The 21,708-nt window shown below is 35.1% G+C and overlaps 2 protein-coding genes and 1 long non-coding RNA gene across 4 annotated transcripts in view; 1 reads left to right on the top strand and 2 right to left on the bottom strand.

The window, feature by feature from the left end:
• Positions 1–922: 922 nt before the first annotated feature.
• Positions 923–21,708, bottom strand: part of LOC124450784 (transmembrane protein 68-like) — a 29,497-nt gene continuing 8,711 nt past the window's right edge. The window contains exons 1-8 of one of the 2 annotated variants that reach the window (XM_047001431.1): positions 5,142–5,500; positions 3,816–3,983; positions 2,947–3,017; positions 2,753–2,875; positions 1,974–2,037; positions 1,824–1,902; positions 1,671–1,734; positions 923–1,374 (exon numbers count right to left, since the gene is read on the bottom strand). In XM_047001431.1, the coding sequence (XP_046857387.1) occupies positions 1,273–1,374; positions 1,671–1,734; positions 1,824–1,902; positions 1,974–2,037; positions 2,753–2,875; positions 2,947–3,017; positions 3,816–3,983; positions 5,142–5,376 (906 nt within the window). In that variant the 5' untranslated portion in view covers positions 5,377–5,500 and the 3' untranslated portion in view covers positions 923–1,272. Of the gene's footprint in view, positions 1,375–1,670; positions 1,735–1,823; positions 1,903–1,973; positions 2,038–2,752; positions 2,876–2,946; positions 3,018–3,815; positions 3,984–5,141; positions 5,501–21,708 lie in introns of those variants that run through there. The other variant, XM_047001432.1, reaches the window with a different exon arrangement.
• On the top strand, positions 14,402–15,111 carry LOC124450787. Its single transcript, XR_006950202.1, has 3 exons — positions 14,402–14,516; positions 14,715–14,935; positions 15,048–15,111. It is a non-coding gene; the product is annotated as an uncharacterized LOC124450787 (long non-coding RNA).
• On the bottom strand, positions 14,410–20,574 carry LOC124450786. The gene is made up of 2 exons (XM_047001435.1): positions 19,723–20,574; positions 14,410–14,492 (listed from the first exon to the last, which is right to left on the bottom strand). The coding sequence occupies exons 1-2, from the start codon at positions 20,272–20,274 to the stop codon at positions 14,436–14,438; spliced, it is 609 nt and encodes a 202-aa protein (XP_046857391.1). The 5' UTR covers positions 20,275–20,574; the 3' UTR covers positions 14,410–14,435.

Raw genomic sequence — 21,708 nt, 5'->3', positions numbered from 1 at the left:
TCATCACTTGACGTCATGACAAATATTTTTCTTTGTGATTGGCTCTCGGGAAGCTTGACATCTTTCCAAAAAGTTTCAATGCTTTCCTTCAATGCTTTTAAACAATGGAAATACTTAAATATTAGAATTTGTAAAACCCTTAGAGTTTTTAATGAGATTAATAGATTACATCATGGTTGGTGAGTACGATTTTTATGCACGAGTTGAGAGGGATTAAAAACAAGATGTCATGTAAAAGAATATTTAATCAATGCTGTTGTGAATGCTATAGTTTGGTAAATATCAAGAGATTTGTTGCAAATTAAGAATTAATCAAGTTCTACGAGCAAGCTTGATGTGAAAAGACTGTGAGATGTCAGAGATGATGCATGCATGGCACAGTGAGAATTGTGAGATTTCAACAAAATTATACAACATGTTGTTTTGTTAGCGTCTAAGAACTTGGAAATATTATATCTACAGAGGGAAGATGGCAGGTCGTTTACAGGTTTGTTTTACAAGCTGCTTTTTTTAAGTGTGCAGACTGCAGAGTAAAAACGACATTAAATCGTATTCAATTTTCTCTATAGATTTGGATAAGCGAAATTATATAGGATCTATAGTTACCATACTTCACAGTTCACATGGAGAACAATGCAAAAGTATTTTAATGGTTGACTATGTTCTGGATTTTATAAACATTAATTCTTTTCAATTGTACCATGAATTGACCATCAAATCATTTAAAATTTACTACGGAGTAGCTTAACATAGCTTCAATACAGGCTTAAGAGAATATACGGTTCGTTAGTCAAATCAAAGAAATCTTTCACTGGATGTGATGAACTTCATATCAATGCATGTTTGAAACCCTTATTAGTGTATAATGTTGTCGTGAACGGGCAAATTTCATTTTAGTACAACTACAAAATGTAGAACGATATCGAGATTTAGCCATTTTATATTTGTGATGACATAATCGTCTCGTATTACATTGCCGGCAACAAAAGTACAGTGCAAAGTGCGCCTGCGTTATAATTGTACATAGCAGATAATATGGGAACTTTTGATATGAATACAATTGTGCAGTAAAGAATTTTGGCAGTTATAGATTTAAAGACAGCGGACGTGTGCTCCCAAGTCTTTGATTCCGATGCATATCCATTGACTATACGGATTTTTGATATTTCCAAAGATTACCCCTCCTACTGAAGAAATAGAGAGATCTCATTGTAAAGAGATAACATTCGCTATCCCATCTTCTCCTGGTTATATGTGTTAGATTTAATTTTGCTAAACTCCTTTCTTTCTGGAAAATCTGTCTGCTAGAGCGAGTAATATGGAACCTGGAACTCGTTGATGCTTTTTGATGAGATTTTTTATCGCCATTTGAACCTGGATAAAAGTGCGAATTGAAATGAGCAAAATGCTATGTATATGATATAAACTTAAAGCTTTCTAGTGTCTTCATCAAGAGTGATCTAATGTGAATTAAAACTTGAAATCTTTTATACTAGAGTCTAGTGTCTTTATCAGCTGTGATCGTACGCTGAAAATTGAGCCCTTATATACTCCAGTCTTGTTTTTTCTTCGAGAGTGATTCATCGCTTCAAACGTTAGACACTCCAATCTACTATCGCCATTAGGAGAAAACTATTCATTAATAGATTTAAGATACAGTATTTAGTCACCTTTTCTGACAATTCTTCTGGAGTTAATCTCGAGTCATGTGGTATTGGATCACCGATATAAGTTCTAAAAAATTCAGCATAATCATAAAGCAAAGCAACAAATTATGTTTTTTCTAAAATGAAAAGCAACTACAAAAAGACGCCACAACTGACCTCATTTTTACTGGAAAACCACCGTATATTGGAGCAGCCAATGGACATCGCGTAAATTCATAAAGCAGTTGTAATATTCCTAGAAAAAAAAGCTGCATGCTAAATATATTTTTACTTTAGATAATTGAATGGTGAATTATATTGTCTTACTTCTTCCCATTTTTATTGTCCTAAACATCTCACGTACATTTTGGGTGAAGACAGGTATGATTGTCTGCAAAAGGAATTTCGTTCATTACTTTAAGATTTGTAAAGTATCGAGGATGGTCGGTAGATTTCGTAGACAGTAGCGGATCCAGGGTTAGGCAAAACAAATAACAACCGCTAATTTTAAATATAAAATACCTTAAGTACAAAAGTAATTAGTTATGAATTTCTACAGAATTAATATCAACCAATCAATAAGTTGAAGTAATTCATTTTGCCAATGTTTGTCCGAAGACGTTCATTATTTGAATACTGAATAATTTTCCATGCCCTTCTCTGATTAATGCAGATTTGTGAAAAAACTGTAGCAAATAGTAGAAACAACTAGTACAACAAAGAGTTTTTGCTGTCACAAAAGAGAATATGAACTAAAGTTATAAAGCTTTCCCTTCAAAATGCCTGGAGATTTGCTGTCGGAAGGGAAATATCTTCCATCCTTTATTTCTATCTCCCATCCTCCCCTTCTATCCCCTATTATGAAAATATCTCCCATCCTCCTCTTCTATCTCTTAGTATGAAAATATCTCCCATCCTCTCCTTCTATCCCTTAGTATGAAAATATCCCCCATCCTCCCTCTCTATCCCATGTGCGAAAATATCTTATATCCTCCCTTTTTTCCCCGTAAGCACTCTTGAGACCAGACTGCTCAAAAGAACGATAAAGTGAGTTGTCAACTTGTCTTTTTTATTTAAACGCATGCATTGATGAGCATATTTCTTACCACTTCTGCTTCGTGAGCAACTTTAGCGAAGCCAAGTCTACCATTCCATACGAGTTGATAATGCTCATCAGAAAACAGGGCTTCACGAACGCCACCTGGGGATAAGGCCAGAAGTTCTCCTCTCTTGAAAAAATGAGAGCATGTAGTTTATTTCAATAAAAAGAATGAACGCCATAGTGTTGAGTATTTTAAACCTTCAACATTTTAACACATTCGTCTCTTGTAGGTGAAGATGCCCCGAACACATCAAGCAATATCTTAAATCCTGTAAAGAGATAAAAAGTTAAAACCATGATTACACGTTGTCATCATAATACTGTCTCCAGGATCGTTAGTATGTCAAGCACATCAAAAAAATGGGGGTTTTTCTACACAAAAATGAAAGTCTGTTAGCTCTCTTTGAAGTAACGTTCATTTCCTTGCTCACATTTTAGCTTCGTGCATTTACGTTCCTTTTGAAACGTTTAACTTCTTATTTACTGGGTGTAATAACTATTAAAGACAAAAAGTATATGATTTGCAGTGTATTCGCTACATGAAAATAGTTGAACACAACCATACTTTAAAGCTTCGTTGAATATATATGATTGCTTTGATACATCTCCGTTTTATGGAAGATATGAAAGAAATAAAAGATTTTGACTTGTGTTTGCACAGGCATATAGAAACTGATGATACCTTTGGGAAGAATAGAGAGTTCTCACAAATATTTCCGTGATTTGCATAAGCCTGTGCAAACACGAAAAATATCTTATACTTCTTTTTCAAAAGAGCATTACTGCAGAACTGGTAAATTTAAAACAACTGTTTTAATTATTCATAGAACATGTATTAATGATTGATTTGCAAATTCTTATTATTTGATTTCGTCAACTGAGCTCCAGTGGTTTAGCTCAGGTCGGATCTAATGCAAACTTTGCTGTATAGACCAATCAAAACAAGCGTTTTATTGTTTTTAACATTGAGTGCGGTGAATCTGAATAAATTTCATTCCCTTACCGTACTATGGATCCGGGCAGTACGCATGCGCAAAAAAAAACAAAACGATGCAGCATATTTATACCTGGTAATCTGAAAAGAAAGGTTGCTACGACATTTTTCAACGAACGTTTCTTATACAACAGCATTTTAGCTATAATATAATACATGTCTATAGGCAAAGCACCGTGATAATAAACCAATAATGCAGCTCCTTTGTCCGGGATTTTGTCCAAGCCAATGACTTCATAACCTTGGAAAGAAATATTGAAAAAATAAGTAAAGCATGCTTGATCCTTCAAAGCAGTTTTTGCACACATAAGGAATGTATTGCGTTTGGTTGAATTACATAATGAGATAAAACAGCTTTGAAGAGCTATTTGTCATAGTTATGACGATTATAAACCATTGAACTAAAATACATGGGACGCTATCTGAAGCAAATAATTGAAGCCAAATATTGCACTCAGACATGCGAGATTACACCCAGACACGCGTGTGTCGTGTTTCAAGATTCTCTCGCGGATTGAAAATTGATCGAACTACACACGCGTGTCTGGGTGTAAAATTTGGCTTAAAAAATTTATCAGGCTTTTCTATTACAGGTAGCGTTTCATGTATTTTAGAAAAGTTCAATGCTATAACCTTAGCATAGCTCTGAAATAAAGAATTAAACATGAAATAAAGACAAACTAAACGAGGCGATGCATGAAAATGCTGAAAATAATTAAATTGCTGATATCACTTCTCAATTTGTGCTTACGTCTGTTTTACCAAAAACGAAGAATGTTCTGATATTTATAACCAAAACAAGAGATAATGACGTCACTCCAAAGCGCAGAAATTATGTTTTTTTAAACTGTAAAGTTGTCACCAACTGCATTCTTTCGCTGAATAGCTCTTAACTTTAAATTTTAACAGTTCTTTTCAGAACCATCTAGGTTAAACTTGTCGTTCACCATACCTAATGAACTCTTCAAGACAGTATACTGGTTTGTCAGCACAACTAAGTCTTTGTGACGAAGAAGATAGTTATTGTCTTGTTAGAAGTTATCTTATAGAGTGTTTTTGATAGATTTATACCAAAAACTACTGTACGAGCGACCACTTCAGTATAGCAGAAGTAATGTACTTAATCTAGTTCTGCTAATCATGTAGTGTTAGGCTTGTGACAGAAGTTATCCTTATAGAAGAAGGGTTCCTTCTAGCATTGCTATGAATATTTGTGATAAACAGTTGTCATCTGTCATAACACATTAACTGCAATATAACTGTTGAACGCTATTTTGGGGGGTTAATTGTAGGTGTAAAAAAGGAGTGCCTCTAATCTCCTATCAGTCAAGGTGACACATTGCCCTCATTTTCTCTCATTGAAAAATTGTCACATGCGCTAAAGCTTAAACAAACTTACCATTCCAATACGTAGCTTGAGCATCAAATACAGAGGCAACGGTTTGTTTTGCACCGTCCCAAAAGTTTTCAGAGTAGGCATCGTAAATCTCTCGTCGTCGGTGTTTGTAAACATGCAGAAATAAAACGGTCGCGTACATCATAGCAAGGAGCGTGAGTGGGAACGCGAATACGATCAGGAGAGGATAAAATATAAGCACCGGTGCCAGAACTGTGATAGCATTGTAAGGATCCATTTCGTTCTTCCACAAACCACCGTGTACTCGTTCCCTCGTCCTCTTCAGTTTGGGGAAGGAAGCTTTATGACCCGCGTTAGGAAAGGAACTTTGCAGAAGAATGGTTTGATGTTTGTCATTTGATATGCCATGACACAAGGAAAGCACGGTGTGCAACGGCAAGCAATGTCAGGGTCACAATGAGGAACTCCGTCAACTTATTTCCCATGTGTTGACGTGTAGTCTTTCAGGTCCGTTTCAAAAGGTCGAACTTTTCATGTGCCGAAAAATTTGAAAACAACGAAAATATATAATGAATCTAAACTTGCTTTCTTTTATCTTTCGGGCTTTATTTTGAAAAAGTTTGACGTTTGAAACGGGTCTCGTTGAAGTGTTGAAAAAATTATGGCAATAAGAATAGAAAGCGCTCAATAGCGCTCTTTAGGACTATTTTCGTATTACTTTACTAAAATGTGATATGTTTCTCTGTGAATTGGAGGGTGTGAGAGAGGAGTGCCTATTATACTGTTCAAGGTGAACAAGCCATCTTCGTCATTTTTAGTTTCCACACGGGACTGTAAGAGATTAGTACTGTATTTTTAACGAATGTCGAGTGCACGCGCTAAAAACGTGGAGAAACTCACGAGGCAACTAGATGCACAACTTTGACATTATTTTTACCTTTCTCTAAAATCTATAAGATCCATAGGATGTTTATTGAACAGAGACTAGGAAAAGTTCGGATTACAGGTCGTCATTTTATACATTACTAAGTAGTCGATTCGTTAGCCGTCAAAAATGGGTAATAAAGAATGAATAATGCTAAATAGTAAATAAAGCCGAAATGAGGACGATGCAGAGGACTGGAAAACAGTGAGAATACTGCTGAAATATACAAAATATAGTATACTTTTGCTTGCTATGAAAAATAAAACAGTTTTTAGGAGATATTGTTTTGCAAACATTAAATGTCACATAGACAAAACAACACGATTGTTACGTAAGGCAAAGGTCAATCTCGCAGTCAAAAAGTCTCCAAATTAAATATAACGAGAAATTTAATTCGATGTTTACGATTTATCTTAAAAATTAGGACGCCAACCTTTGACGACCTTCAACAATTTTAAAGCATGAAAAGGAGTCATGTTTAAGGACATCAACGTTGTCTTATCTAAGTCTTTTAAAATCTCACCATCGATTTGCTCGTGACGAAATGTTTCAACGTAACAAGACATGTTTAAAGCATTTAAAAGCTGGCCAAGGCCTTGCACGCTTAGTGATGCTAGGTCTTTTGGAATCGAATCGTGACGTGCATCATCGTTAGTACTGGAACTAGCAAGTTGATTGGGTGGTTTCGTGAAAGTTTCATCGGGGCTTTTTGATATTGTTTTCGTTGATGTAATGTTTGCTACATTTGAATTATCTTCAGCAGATTTGTGATTGGTGGAAATTGAAGGATCAACTGAAGTAATATCTTTCCCTGAAATTCTTTCAGATGTACCTTTATTATTCATTTCGTCCGCTAATGGATCTTCTAAGTCAGTGGGACTTATAACGTATGGGGAACATGAAGGTGGAGAGACGTCTGTTGTTACATACAGCAATGGAAATTCATACTCTTCTTCGGAAGAACTGGGACTAACCTTTTCATTGGCTCGTTCTTGACTACCTTGGCTTTTTTTCGGTTTCTCAGGAGTCATAAATACATCGCCATCGCCATCGCCATCGATTTCCTCGTAGTCTTTATCGCTTATGCTTTCGTAAACATGATAATGCATGTAATCAAGGATTTCCTTTCTCTCTGTCGGGGAAGTGTTTGGGAGACAGTAACCCTCTGTTTTCTTACACGGTTTTGAACTGTTCTCAGTGCGCTCATAACTTTCATCGTTCTCGTAGTCACGTGAGAAACCAGGTATTTTGGCATGTGCCCGCGGCAGCCTGCACATTTGCAGATTGTTTCTTTTGTAGTGAAGGAGTGATGTATTCTTGACAGGAAGCTTTGGTTTGGTTTTGTTCTGGTGTTTAGCATTCACTACGTAGTTAAGAAGTTCTTTCGTTGCTTCGTTTCCCACAACAACGAACTCATCAGACGCATCGAAACCAGAAAAGTCATATCTATCTAAAAAAGTTTTGTTCATAGTTCTGATATTCACGACGTATATCGAGTCATTATCGACGCACTCCGATGGAGGGAATACTTTGATATCGGTGTCTAATGGTATCAATCGACAATTTACGCTGCCTCTCGATAGATTCAAAGCATCATCGTTCATTTTCACTCCGACAACAAATTCTTGTTGAATCTCATGATTGACAATGATTACCTTTTCATCATGTGAAATTGAATTTTCTAGTGAAATCTGAGCAGATATGTTGGAATTTTGCGCTCGCTGTGTAAAATACATCTGTAAAAAGGATATAATGTTTTCAACGGTTGGAAGTTCAAAATAGATAATAGGTTTTTTAAATTTGGATACTCAGCCTTCTTCTCAATATCTTACCCACATGCCACTGTGATATAAACAATTTTTGTAACACTATAAAGTGTTTATATCACCCACAGAGAAATTATCTATTTTATATAGTGCACGATTTGAAGAAAATTTGGAATATAATTTATAAGATAAAAATGTAATCTTCCTTGATGTTTTGGGCCTCAAAGTCGGCTTTTTTCCGTCTTTGACCGTGACGTGTGGGTATTGATCCATTTCACCGGACGTGAAATAGCTACATTGGAAAACACGCTGCTTTTTAACGATTATAGTTTATCGTGAAATTTGTAGCAAAGTCAAGGAATTTATTTTTCATTTTTTATGCACTTTGTTACCGTATCACACACAAAAGAGCGAATGAGCATCCTGCTTGACACACTTCCTTAATCATATTAAATTATTCCTATGACAACAATTTTCATGCTTTGATACAACAAACTAAATCTGTATATTTCATATCAAATTTTCATGCTCATGTTGATATCTGCCTAAGCTGATTGATTTGAAAAATACAAATACAAATAGTTGTATAAAGTGATTAGTTTTATCGAATAGTTTTATCATTCTGCGTGTTAATAAAAGCAGGGTAAAGCATTAACTACGGTGGCCCGTATGTGCAATACACGAATAAATATGTAAGTGCGTAAAAAAATTATAAATCTCCAACAAAATAATCATAACACAAATCAAACTACTAGATACAAGTAAATAAGGTTTATTAAGTGTTAATTATTGAATAATACGCGACAAAAAGCTGTCAAAAACACTACTAAATCTTTCACTTGCGTGAAATGTAGAATCAACTAAAATATTTTGAATACAAAATACAAAGTTGCATGTGGAAAGATTATGGATTATGTGGGGCGTTAGGTGTCAATGGCACATGTTCCCAACTTGGCTTGCTTTCAACAACCAAAGCACACACGTGTGTTCTCTGGTATTCTCAATGAACTCCATAACAACCATTGAGTTCTATAATAACTGGAGGGGAAACGTCAACAAAATTACTATAAATTATTATCGCGCGGCCGCGAGGTCAAAAACATGGCGGATTTTGGTTGTCAAAGTCAGCGGAAAGACGCGGGCTCATAAAATAAAATTTTTTTCGCCCACCCGGATTTGACAACCACAATTGCGATTATATAAAATATCAATGCCAAGCACAAAAACTTTTAGAAATTTTATCTTTAAAACATGCTGCAAACTTGTTTGGTATACGGATGCTGAAGTAATGTCAGAAAATGAAACATTTCATGACTACGGTAAGCAACGTAAGATTGTTTGCCATTTAAAGTGTTCAGTGTTTTGTTTTAAGTCAATACTTGAAGTGTGATGGCATATATTTTGTGAATGTTTTTACTCCTAAGTTATAATTTAAGTTATGTTTTATCCAGTCTTATTTTTTCTTTACTTAATCGCTTGCTAGACGAGGCAAAGCAACCAATTCTTATCGAGATATGCATATATTAAAACTCCTTGTTTCAACTGAGTTTACCTTCAAGAAATGGAGGGTGTTTTCATGATATTTTTCTGAAAATATGAAGCAAATATTATGAACAGAGCTGTATTAAAATCAAATGCAGTGCAGGATTAATTAATGAACTCTTTGGTACATGTCGTACAATAAAAAATACCTTTCTTAAACAGCTATCCTGGACAATTTGATAGATTATGGACAATCATAATGATGATGTGTAAAGGTTTGCTTTATGCTAAAAGTTTTATAAATGCCATCTGGTGTTTCTGTAAATGAATTGTTTGTTCTAGTAAACAGGTTAGTACATCAAAACCAAAATAAAAACTACTTTGTTCAATAATGTGCCAAATTATGCTCCTACCTTGAAATATTTGCTTGAGAAAAGCTTATGATGACATGCATGAAACATTAAATATACTACTGCATCATCTGACAAAATCCATATGTTTTTCAATTCCAGGTGATTAAAAATTCACATAAGATGCATTGGTTGCAATGAAGTTGAATGTGGAAGAAGCAAAAATTGATGGCAAAGAACTTTTTATGTCTTTTGAAGAATTACGATATCATTTGAAAAAATAAGAGTAGCAATCTAGTAAAATAAGCGACATCTGTCTTCAACATGAGACTTTTCTAATTATGTATAGTTTCTTTGTACAAAATACTATTTTAGATAAACTTGATTTTTAGTCATTCACTGATGTTTTTACCAAAAAATGAAAAGAAAAATTCAAAGGCATAATGTAGTATAGGTAATAGTAATTTGTAAGGACACAAGAGAAAAGTAGTACAAGAAGGTTAGCATTTTGGAGAATTAATAAGTTCTTCTTGACATACATTACACAAGGCCATAATATTATAAATAATGGCTGTACAATAATAATTATACAACATGCTAAATATCTTCACTTACATTTTAATTATTTAAACAGATTTGCCTTCATGCAGCAATAAGAAAAGTGTTGTGTCAGAGAAACCAATGCACTTTCATTTAAGAAATAGTATTTTCAATGGGAAATTAATGTAGTTCTGTTCGGTAGTAGATCCATGGTTGTCAATGACAATCCAAATTCTAGTATCTTCACTCAAAACAGAACCAGCAACATGATTATAGTATTTCTGAATTTCGTTCGTTTGCTCTTCTAGTTCAAGATATTTTCTTCATAATTTCTCAGTAGATTTATCAGAATATCATAATACCTTATAAGACACCCAGTATCAATCCTACCAAAAAACTCAAAAAAATTACATACCTACTTATAATATATTTCCAGTCGACTTAAGTCGTAGGGGTAAGCTAACTTTTTCTAACTCCTTTTTGGACATTTTAACTAAGATTTACTCATCTATTTAAGAAAGACAGTTGCACCAAGCTGTTAACAAACAGTCAAAAACACAAGCAATGCGCATGGGATTATGCATTAAAGCTTAAAGACACATTGACAGTGTAAAGAATGCCGTTTGATATTTATTTCTAATATAGCTAAAGCATTACTTGGCAAAATATATGTTATTTTACAGTAGATTTACCTCATTTAAATGTGTGTGTCTATTTTACAAAAACCTGAAGCATTATTTTCAATATTTTATGCTTACGGTATCGTGGTTGTTTTCGCTGGTTGTCATTAATACAAGCAGGAATAAAGATCTGGATTCAGGAGGGAGCGAATGTTAAAAATTTTTCTCAAAGTGGAAGTTTTGACAACCAAAATCCGCCAGGTTAGCACTATTTTCCACCCAGCAAACCGCCCTTTACTTCACACAATCGTCAATAAATTAAAGATGGCGGCTAATGGGAAAGAACCAAAAGCTAAAAGGAAACCATGCATGCACTGGTGCTAGGTCGTTTTGAGATGGCGAGTAATTTTATATTTTTATAATACAGTTTTTAATATCAACATATTTAAATATTTACAGATAAATGTTGCAGTATAAATTTTCATGCAACCACCTTAAGTTATAAACTTATAATCCAGGCTGGAAAATATGTCGTTTTTCGACGATTGTGTAAAATATTATATAAAATATTATATTGTGTAAAATATTAGATTGTGTAAAATATTATATTGTTTAAAATATTATATTTCAAAGTAAAGGGCGGTTTGCTGGGTGGAAAATAGTGCTAACCAATCCGCCATTACCGCCATGTTTTTGACCACGGGGTCCAGGCCCCTTTGCCCCTCCAGGTCTTATAGAGCTCAATGATAACAACTGGAAGGCTAACTTGGACGCCATCTTTGAAGCCTGCATGAGCGCCGCCATTGAGGGTACGGAGGCGAAATACATCACTTCGAAATTGCCGGATTTTTTGCAAAAAACAGTGGTCTTCGAGCCAGCTTAATGTCTAAAAATCTTAAACAATGTTTGGACTTTAATATAAAACAAGTTTGAACGACATTTGTACATGTTTAAGCTTCTTTTTAGAAGGATGAAAAGCGAACTTTGTTTTGGCACGTGAAAACATGCCTTATAACTTGAATACAAAACTGACACCCCTCGTTTTTTTTTCATGAAAAGGATGTAAAATACACTTGTCTATCCTTAAAATATTGTTTGAATTTTTGAAAATGAAGCTGTTATTGAAAAAACGCTGTTTTTCGGTAATTTAAGTGTTTTTGAGCAAAATTAGCTCGCCCCAGTCCTTTTTGAAAGTTCAGAGCATAAACAAAAAGAAAAACACTTTGCAAAATATTTCAAAAAGTTAGCAAAAAAATATTTTGAGTTAGTTTTAAAAAAAAACTGTTATGCCATATTATTTTGTTATCATTAATTGCACCATTGAAGAGTCAATACTCACTTAAAAAAAGACAAAAACACAATTGACACTCCATATTCATAACTTTTGAAACACTTAAGTAAAAATTGTAATGTAATACAAGTATGAAAAAGATTATTAGTCTAATATTATAAAATCATATATTTTCACAAATATGACCAAACATTTTAAACACACATCCTAAAATTTAATATATTACATATACATTTATCATCATCTGTATTACAAGGAAGAACTAATTTTACAATCAATATGATATACTATAAAATTTTGATATATGATATAGCTTTGCTTGCTTTATAATCATTTTAAAAACCTGTTTCAAACCACTGAGGATGAGGGTTGCTTTTTGACATTTATGTAGAGCAGGTTATATTAGCAATACTTGTCATAGTGTGCACTTGGCTATTTATTTATAAGCATGAACTTGCTGATAAAATGCTCAATACACAAATATGAATGCATGTCAAATCTTCCACCAGTTCTTAAGAAGTGGGAGAAGTAAATGACAAGAACCAACAATCACCCACAATTCAAAATTTCAAATCATCACTTTCACACATTACAAAAAGAGCATGTGAAATTCTTACAAAGCAAGTCTAACTTTGAAAGCAATAAAATTGTTATGAAACATGTTATATTAAGTGGATTGTGTGTATTCTGCACAGCATTCAAAGATACAGACTACCTGTTATCAGTTTTATCTTAAATTTTTGGTCTTTCGACGACAAATGAGAAATTCATATTTCGAAGTGTGTTCTCCCTTTTATGTTTTATATAATACAGCGTTACGTATACAAAACATGTCTTGGAACGTCCACAATGCATCTTAACACATTAATAACAAAATTTTGCTAACGGTTTTGAAAAAAATAAAGCATTTAGGCTAGCATTCTATTCCCAAGTTAGCAGTTTTTGCAAAACAATCCGTCACGCAAATAAAACAGTCCACGCGAGATACACGCGAAGCGGCAAATCAGCTTCCATTTGGCATCAAACAAGTCTAGGTTTTTTATAATGAGTTAGCCTTTCAGTTGCTGTAGAGTTCACTGGGTATTCTCCATTGAGTGATATTCTCATTTCCGACAAACTTGCATGCTAACTCCTTTCAGACGCCACAAAATCACGCAAAATGTATTGTTGCTTTTGTGGGCATAAATTAGAAGACAGCTTTGTCTACTGCCCGTCATGTGGGCGAAAAAAAAGTGAAACAAGTGGTGCCGACGCCGAGATAGATCGCTCAGCTTCTACTTCCAGTACTAATAATCAATTCACGAGTGGGACGCCATAAATAGCAGCCACGTTCGCCGATTTTAAAAAACAAAAAGAGATTGAGAGGCAGTCCCATTTTAAACCTAATAAAAGAAATCGACAGGCAGAAGGGACACGCAAGTCAAAAGATGAGGTCATTATCAACGTTGGTTTAATGGAATACGAGTATGGTGAGGCGAAAGTACAACGTGGCAAATCTTTTCCTGTGAAGTTGACCAAAGACATGAGCTATGACGAAGTAAGGTAAAGATCAGTGAAGAAGTGGGAAGACTATGACAGAAGCTTCAGCCGAGACTGGGGTTACGTATTGGTTTTTCCTGATGGAAAAATAGCTAAAAAGATACCTGGCAGCTGTGAAGAGTTCACTTTGAGAAAATACAAGAAAGGCCTTGCTAAAAGCTATAGCCGAATTACTCTGTATCTTTGTCCAGCAACTTAAAAGAAAGAGACCAGTATGCTACCTATTACAAATTGGTTAAGTGATGAAGAAAATGAGATTCGTGCGATAGAGAGAGCTATGGGCTGTGATTCTGATGATGACTGGATTGACTGCAACAATGTACCATCATCAAATAATGTAATTGGCAAATCTAGTGAAAATGTTGATCAACCATCGATTAATCTGAACAAAGCTGAATGTAATCATTCCGTTCCACTGTTTGAAGTTGCTGATTTCTTGTGAGTACTTGTCCTTTTATGTTAGTTTGAGTTTGTAATGTTTTCAGTAATTCACTTTTGTTTCAACCAAATTTCTATTGTAGGCCTGTTGGTTTAGATGAGAACATGGCTGTCCAAAAAGCTATAAATGAAAGCATCCAACAACTTGGAAGTAATGAGGATATAGTGTCACTGAATGATCAATCTGTTGGCCTGGACTATGAACATGCTATTAGGTTGATAAAGGAGCATTCAGCTGCAGTTGTTCATGGGGAACCTCGTAGTGTGGTAGTAAGCCGGTTAAACATGTGGGATACAGCAAAACCTTATTTTGAAAGGAAAAAATTCCTGGAGAAGTATAGTTTCCTGTGTGTCACTTTCATTTCATTTGAGAAGCAAGAGGATGCTATCGATAATGGTGGTCCTCGTCGTGAGTTTTTTCATCTGCTCCTTGGTGCAATATCTAAAGAAAGTGGCACCTTGTTAAGTGCGTCATAAGAATTGCTTACAATTTTTATTCATCAGGCATATATAATTGTCAGTGTGTATGTTGTACATAACTGCTTTGTTACCATAGCCAAAATTTAAACATAAATTTTATGCATCATTGTTTGCAATTTTATGCATATTTTGTATTATTCAACTTATGATTAACTTAACTAGATAGCAAGATTTTTTGATTTAGATACACCAGAAGGCCATGTTATAAGAGCTAATTTCAAGGCATTGCAAAGTGGTGCATTTGCTGTGGTTGGAAAGATGTTGGCAACTATGATTGTACAGGGAGGAGAGTTACCACAAATCTTTGGCCCTGGTGTATGTCAATATATTCAGGGTGGGTTTGATGAGGCATTTCCCATTGTTGATGAAGTTCCAAATAGCAACATTCGAACATCTCTAAAGGAGGTGTGTAATTATGTGTCGACAAAGAATTAGGACATTTTTAATCAGCTATTTCATTCCATCAAAGTTAAATGTTTATCAAACACATTGAACACTTTCTTTATTTTACTCTTAGTTAAATTCAGCAAAATCCCAAGTGGAACTTGACAACTTGTGGAAGGAATGTGCATGGAAATTTGGTTGGTTTGGCAAAGCTGAGTTGTTGTGCAATCTCTGCAAAGTATTCCTGATAAAGGCTTTCCTCTATATATCAATTACAATATTCTGACATATCATGAAATTTTTCATCAGAAATACACTTAATATGATTTTGAACACCTGTGCATTCTGGCAAAAAGAACATTTCATCTGGTCGTCCAGCAACAGTTTCAAACCTAGACTTCCGTATGTAATGTGTGTTCCAGTGTAGTTGGACTGATGTAAAATCTGACTGAACAAGTTCACTGAAGCAGAACCACAGACACTTTTTCTGCAATTGATTTGATAGGCAAAGTTGACCAATTTCAACAAGGTCTTTAAAAAAATTCATCCACCAACTGGAACGATTCTTGCGCAAGTAGGACCACCAGCATTCAATACGCTGATTAGAGGGTGAAGTGCCATACCTGTGTGATTTCTCACCAGCAAATTCATCATCCCCATCACATTGAAAATAAGATTGAATGGCAGCCAAAATTGTATTTTCAGTTCCATTGTCGGTTCTAAGTACAGTGGGACAACCTCCAAACTCCTTCACAGCATTTAAAAAAAAGTGTCCAATTACTGCAGGATCATTGTTAGTTCTGCAGACCTTAAACCACAGGACCTTGCGGCTGTAGCCATCAATGCACCCACGAACTGGAAAACCATAAGGTTTTAATTTATCATATCCATCCACGTGCCATGTATAGTTTGGGCATGGGGTGTGATAAATTCGACGACGAAGAGTTTTGGACTTTCTTTGTTGTACACCTTGAGGATCAAGTTCCTTTAGGATAACTCTAACGACATCTCGTGGAACCTGCATACCTTCAATTTGCAGTGTATGCCAAACCGCGCGATAACCGCCAGAACAGCCAGGATCGTCAAGCTCTTGCTGAATACGAGTTTTAACATTATCTAAGTTCAGGGGCGGATCTAGGATTTTTCAAACATCAGTCATAAAACGTCGAAGGCACTCTGCAACTGGGGGGGTCTGAGGCATTCTCCCCGGAGAAATTTTGAATTTCAGAGCCTTGAAAATGCTATTTTCAGCGTTTTAGAGCAATGCAAAATGTATTTTATGGGCATCGTTTTTGCGTAAAAACAACACATTTTGCTTACGTTTTTTTCAAAAAAAAAATGAAGTCAACAATACTTGAATGTTTTGCCAAATATTTAGGCTCATTATTAGCCAAATATATGGCTCATTAGCATGTCTAGGAAGGTAAAATTTATTTTACAATAATGGTATTCAAAAACAGATATAGTCTTTAAAAATTTCTACCAAGTTGTCAGGCATAGACCCCCCTAGAGACCCCCATTCAAACCTCTATGTAATGAGTTAAGTTAGAAATTTGGTACTACAAGTGACAGTTCATAGATATAGAAAAAAAAGTTCAGACTTCAAACCATGCAAGTTTATTGTAACCCTTTACCCATCTCCACATCATTGCCAGCAAATTCACTTTTTGAGAAAAAACTCAAAATTTTTTTCTACCAAAGATTAAGCAAAAATTATCAGAGTGAAAATTTGCAGTTAAAGACAGCTTAATGCCATAAATGTTTATTAGGCATTTCACTAGACTATTATCTTCTGCAAGGTGTGCTATATAGCAATCACTAGTAGCATTGTATTATCAAATACAAACAGAATGTAACCAACATGTCATTAATTATATAATTACATGAATGTTAAAATTGGTTCATGTGTCATGCTTACTGGTTATGATAAATATCTTTTCATATGATCAAAGCTCGTTTAAATGTAAATCTGAAATAACCTTAATACCATTCCAGTCAAATTGTCAAAATGAAAAGCTTCATGGATCAGAAGACTCAAAATCACAGGTTATAGTAAACAGCTTCTCATGTAATCAATGTTAGTTTTCTCAAATCTTAAACAATATGTAGTATAACTGTCCAATGATTGAATTATCAATGATCATAAACTGAAAAGCCCAAACATTTATGATAAAGTAAATAATAGTATGGCGCCTTATGGCTACAGATTTTTTGTCCATTGAAATATATTTGCAGGAATGTAGGATTTCGCTGCCATATAACGGCCACGATTCCCCAAGCACTAAAGAAATCATAGCTAGAAGTCCTTCGGCAACAACAATTTTAGAAGCATCAATCTGCTTACCATACGCCATATTAACATAAATCGCATCACACACTCGCATAAATTGACTTTGATATATTACATTCATGCATACACTTCAGTTGTCCTTTACTTACGATTTTGGATGTAAATTTCTGCTGATAAAACTCTAAACAATGTTGGCTTGATTTGAACATCAATGACTGAAATGTCGCTCGCGAGATCGTCTTTGCCAAGCATTTACAATTCATCCATAAATTTTTCACCCTCTTGAAAAAATTCCCAGTTTGGACAGCAGCATTCATGTCAATATATGAATTTGTAAAAGATTTCCACAAATTCCATCTGATTGTAGTTTAGTTTCTATCATGCTTTAGAAAATTACTATGAAACGATCAAACATTCAATTCAGACAGTTAGCTTGACTATGAATATTATATGCAGTGCGGTGTTTGAAATTAAATGAAGATATGATCTTCGCACTTTGCCGGACAATTTAAGCAATCGTCTCAGGACCTGAAAAAATCAGGTGACTCAACGGGATTCGAACCCATGACCTCTGCGGTGCCGGTGCAGTGCTCTGACCAACGGAGCTATGAAGTCACACAGTGGTGAGCAGGTCAATATTGTTGGGCTGGAGAGGTCATGGGTTCGAATCCCGTTGAGTCACCTGATTTTTTCAGGTCCTGAGACGATTGCTTAAATTGTCCAGCAAAGTGCGAAGATCATATCTTCATTTAATTTCAAACACCGCACTGCATATAATATTCATACGACATTCCTTTCACGAGAAAACATCAGCCCAACAATATTGACCTGCTCACCACTGTGTGACTTCATAGCTCAGTTGGTCAGAGCACTGCACCGGCACCGCAGAGGTCATGGGTTCGAATCCTGTTGAGTCACCTGATTTTTTCAGGTCCTGAGACGATTGCTTAAATTGTCCAGCAAAGTGCGAAGATCATATCTTTATTTAATTTAGTTAGCTTGACTATGTTAGTTCAGTTGGCTATCAGTCGAAATCGGTCAAACCAATCACAGTAAGACAAAAATTTAAACGAACCAATTACACGATAGCAAGTGGACTCCCTTATAGGTCCGGCCACCCGCTTATCGGTCGAGATTATTCCAGATCGTCCACTGATCTGGCTATTGACCAATGAAATAAGCGTTTTTGGCGTTCATAGACTCCTTTATCAGTTGAACCAGTCAAGCCACCCCGCTTATCAGTCGGTTATTCCAGGTCAATTAAAATTCAACTGATCTGGTTACCAACGAGATATTCATTGGATTAGTCATTAGTTTTCAATAATAAATAAAGCTGGATTTTTATCACGAAGTAAATGCGATAATAAAGTAAGAATAATTAATGAATTTTTAATTAATATGAATTCGTAATTTTTGAATTTCAAACATCAGTCGCGCGACGGATTTGACATACTCTAGATCCGCCCCTGTCTAAGTTATAGTCAATGTTCTTTCGTTTAAGCCCAAGATAGCGAAGTTTTGTATTTAAGGTTCTCAAAGAAATTCTGATGCCATGGTATTGAGACAAAAAACAAAGTATCTTTTGGTAATCAAAGCCTTGTTTAAAGTAACGCTCTATAATCTCTTCGCAAGATAGATTTTCAGCGCGACTCTGACTATTCATTCTCCAAAATAAAATGCGCTCGAAAACGCTGCATTATACGCTGTAACTGTAATTAATCTAAGTAGTTTCTTCGTTTTGCAATCGTTTTATTGATAAATGGCAGTAACAGGACTATTCGTAAAGTGTTCCCTTATGATCGTTGATGTTCACAGATGCGACATTTTGTTATGTATTGAGAACAATATATTTGTGCATAAAGTATTTATGTTAATGTTTATATAAAAGGAGTTGGTATATTGTGAAATATTTAGTTGTGTATTTTCCAATTTTCTCGTGCATTTAAACTTCTTTATGCGAGAATATATTTTGAATTTTGTACTGAAAAATTTATTTATGCATTTCAACTTTAGTTAGTGCGCTCATATATTTATTCGTGTATTGCACATACGGGCCACCGTAATTAACTGTCTACAAAAATAACTTGAAAATAAATTTGTCAAAGCTTTGGAAGCTCTATGTTCGAACTTTTAGGTGAAAATTCTCGTTTAGAACAACACGTTTGAATAACTGAACATTTTGCTGCGACTTTCATGTAAATCATCACCTTCAAGGCGTCACATTTGCACTCCGAAAAGCGTTCCTTTGTTTGTGAAGCATCTTGAATATTTTGAAAGCGAACTATGCTATAAGCAATATCATAGATTATTGTAAACAGTATTTACGAAGGCCTGGCATTACGTCCCGACAATGTCTGCAAGAGAGCAATGAAAAGCTTGACCGCATAAATATTAGCCGAGAGAACTTATCCATACAAAAACATCTTATTTTTTGTTTATTCATCAAAACGAAACAAACATCAACAGTTTCTTACTCCCCTACCCCAACTGCTGACAAACTATTGAACGTCTTACGTACCGCTAAAGGCAAGCCAAATTTTCTTACGGCATCTTCAATGAGATATTCTCTGAAATCCAACAGAGGTTGAAAAGCCAAGCATGAGCCAAACAATAACGGTTTATCGATGTCCTTGAATTTTACCAACGATTTTCCGGCATCCACGAATTCGATTTCAACGATGGATTCTGGCTTAAAACACCGGGAAACGGATCCTTCAGCTCCAGTATTTAAAACTCGAAGATATTTCACTTGCGGAGACACGTATGGTAACTGCTCTACCAACAGTTCGTCATACTGACACTGCTCTGGTAATGGACGAAGAAGTAACATCTTTTGACAATCTTGAGGAATTAAAATCGATTTACCGTTTGAGTCCTTGCTGGTGAAATATTGTTTCGTAAAGCGCTTATTTAGCAAGAGTACCTCTTTAGAGGAACTGCTATGGCCATAATCATCTTGGCTATTCCGCAAGCGAACCACATTCGGAATACCGAACTCATCAAGAAATTCCCGAATCGTAAGCGCTGATTGAGACCAAGTTAGATTTTCAGCCAATGTAGATGCATCCATGATGTTACAACCAAAAAGTTCGGCAATTTGGATGGATGATCGAGGTTCAAGATAACCTTGAAGAACAATTCTATTTATTTAGTTATGCCGAGCTCTGGTAAGCGGATTGTCTGTCACGTGTCTTTTTGTAATAAAGTTTTAGCGCTCAAGTGGCTGGTCGACGAGCATCTGCTTGGCGGAACTATCACTTCTTGTTTGACGAAGTCGCGCTCCCACGATAAGGTCCTCGAGCTGTGAGATTTGTGTTTAAAGTATCTATTCATGGTCAAAGAACAAGTTCACTTCTATCTCATCCTGTTTAAGAACAATTTGAAAGAAAATCCATTGAAGCAATTTTGACAACTTGTCTCTTATGGCATGTCTAAACTAGATCGTGACTAAAACACCACACGAGTACATACGAGTACATACGAGTACATACGAGTAACATACGAGTGACATACGAGTACATACGAGTAACATACAAGTACATACGAGTAACATACGAGTACATACGAGTGACATACGACTATTTTCTGGTCAACAAATGAGAAACAACACAATTTCTTCAATACATTGATATTTGCGTTTGTTTTTCCTTGTATTTGTGTGGACTTTGGGGCAACCATTTGATGGATTTAAATGCTGAAAAGGTATTTTACTTTCATACTACATTCATTTGTATGTTTTAGTTGAATTTGTTACAGATATTTTGTCGATGCGATTCGTGTTCTTAATCTCTGTTCTTAATCTTCTTCTTAAGTTTTGCACATCCAACCTTAGTGTACCCCCCACTTGGTTTGAAAACAAAAATAAAAGTGCTCTTTGGCAAGGAAGATCTCACTATGGTTGACTCCGACAGCTGCTTCAATCATTTAAAACTTACGATTATATATGAAGATTATGAAAAGTTTAATAATATCATGTTTGCAAGTTTGCGCCATGGATCGTGCTCATTTGCTGGTTCAAGGTAGTTCAAATTGACCATTTTGTTTGTTAGAATTTTGCTAAGGTTTTAATTGTTCCAGTTATATATTAGGTACCGTCGTTGCTTTTTTTTCTCACGGTTGAAATTTTTGATTTTTTGCTCAAGTGATACGATTTCATTAAAAGTTTCATGTCTTCCATGTAATGTTAACAAAAGGCAAAAATTGCATATCCGTCCAACGTAATAACAGTTATTAGATTATTCTGTGAAAAAGCAAATATAGTTTTAAAACTACACTGCCAAGAATTTACAAATAAGCTGTATGTGAATATTGTATCAGTCTCAAACCATATCTTTTCCTCTTCTTCAGTGGCGATTGAAAGCACTTTTATTCCTGAAGTGTCCGGTCTTAAACCTTTTTTCATAAAAATTTAACAAAAATGACACATTATATAATTTTTGGTTCGTAGATTACTCTTTGCTTCTCCAAAAAACTCTGCATCACGCATTTAACATCATGATATCTA

Source organism: Xenia sp. Carnegie-2017, unplaced genomic scaffold (genome assembly GCF_021976095.1).
Source record: "Xenia sp. Carnegie-2017 unplaced genomic scaffold, XeniaSp_v1 HiC_scaffold_24, whole genome shotgun sequence".
Lineage (NCBI taxonomy): Eukaryota > Metazoa > Cnidaria > Anthozoa > Malacalcyonacea > Xeniidae > Xenia > Xenia sp. Carnegie-2017.
Note: the sequence above shows the minus strand (reverse complement) of the source record. Positions and strands in the feature narration are given on the sequence as shown.

What these genes read in the sequence shown, in the direction of transcription:
- LOC124450786 (XM_047001435.1), bottom strand. Translation starts at nt 20,274, where the DNA reads ATGGATGCATCTACATTGGCTGAAAATCTAACTTGGTCTCAATCAGCG. An exon ending in AATTTGGCTTGCCTTTAGCG is followed by an intron (nt 14,493 to 19,722) that starts GTACGTAAGACG and finishes CACTTTCTTTAG; the next exon opens with ATATTGCACCAAGGAGCAGA.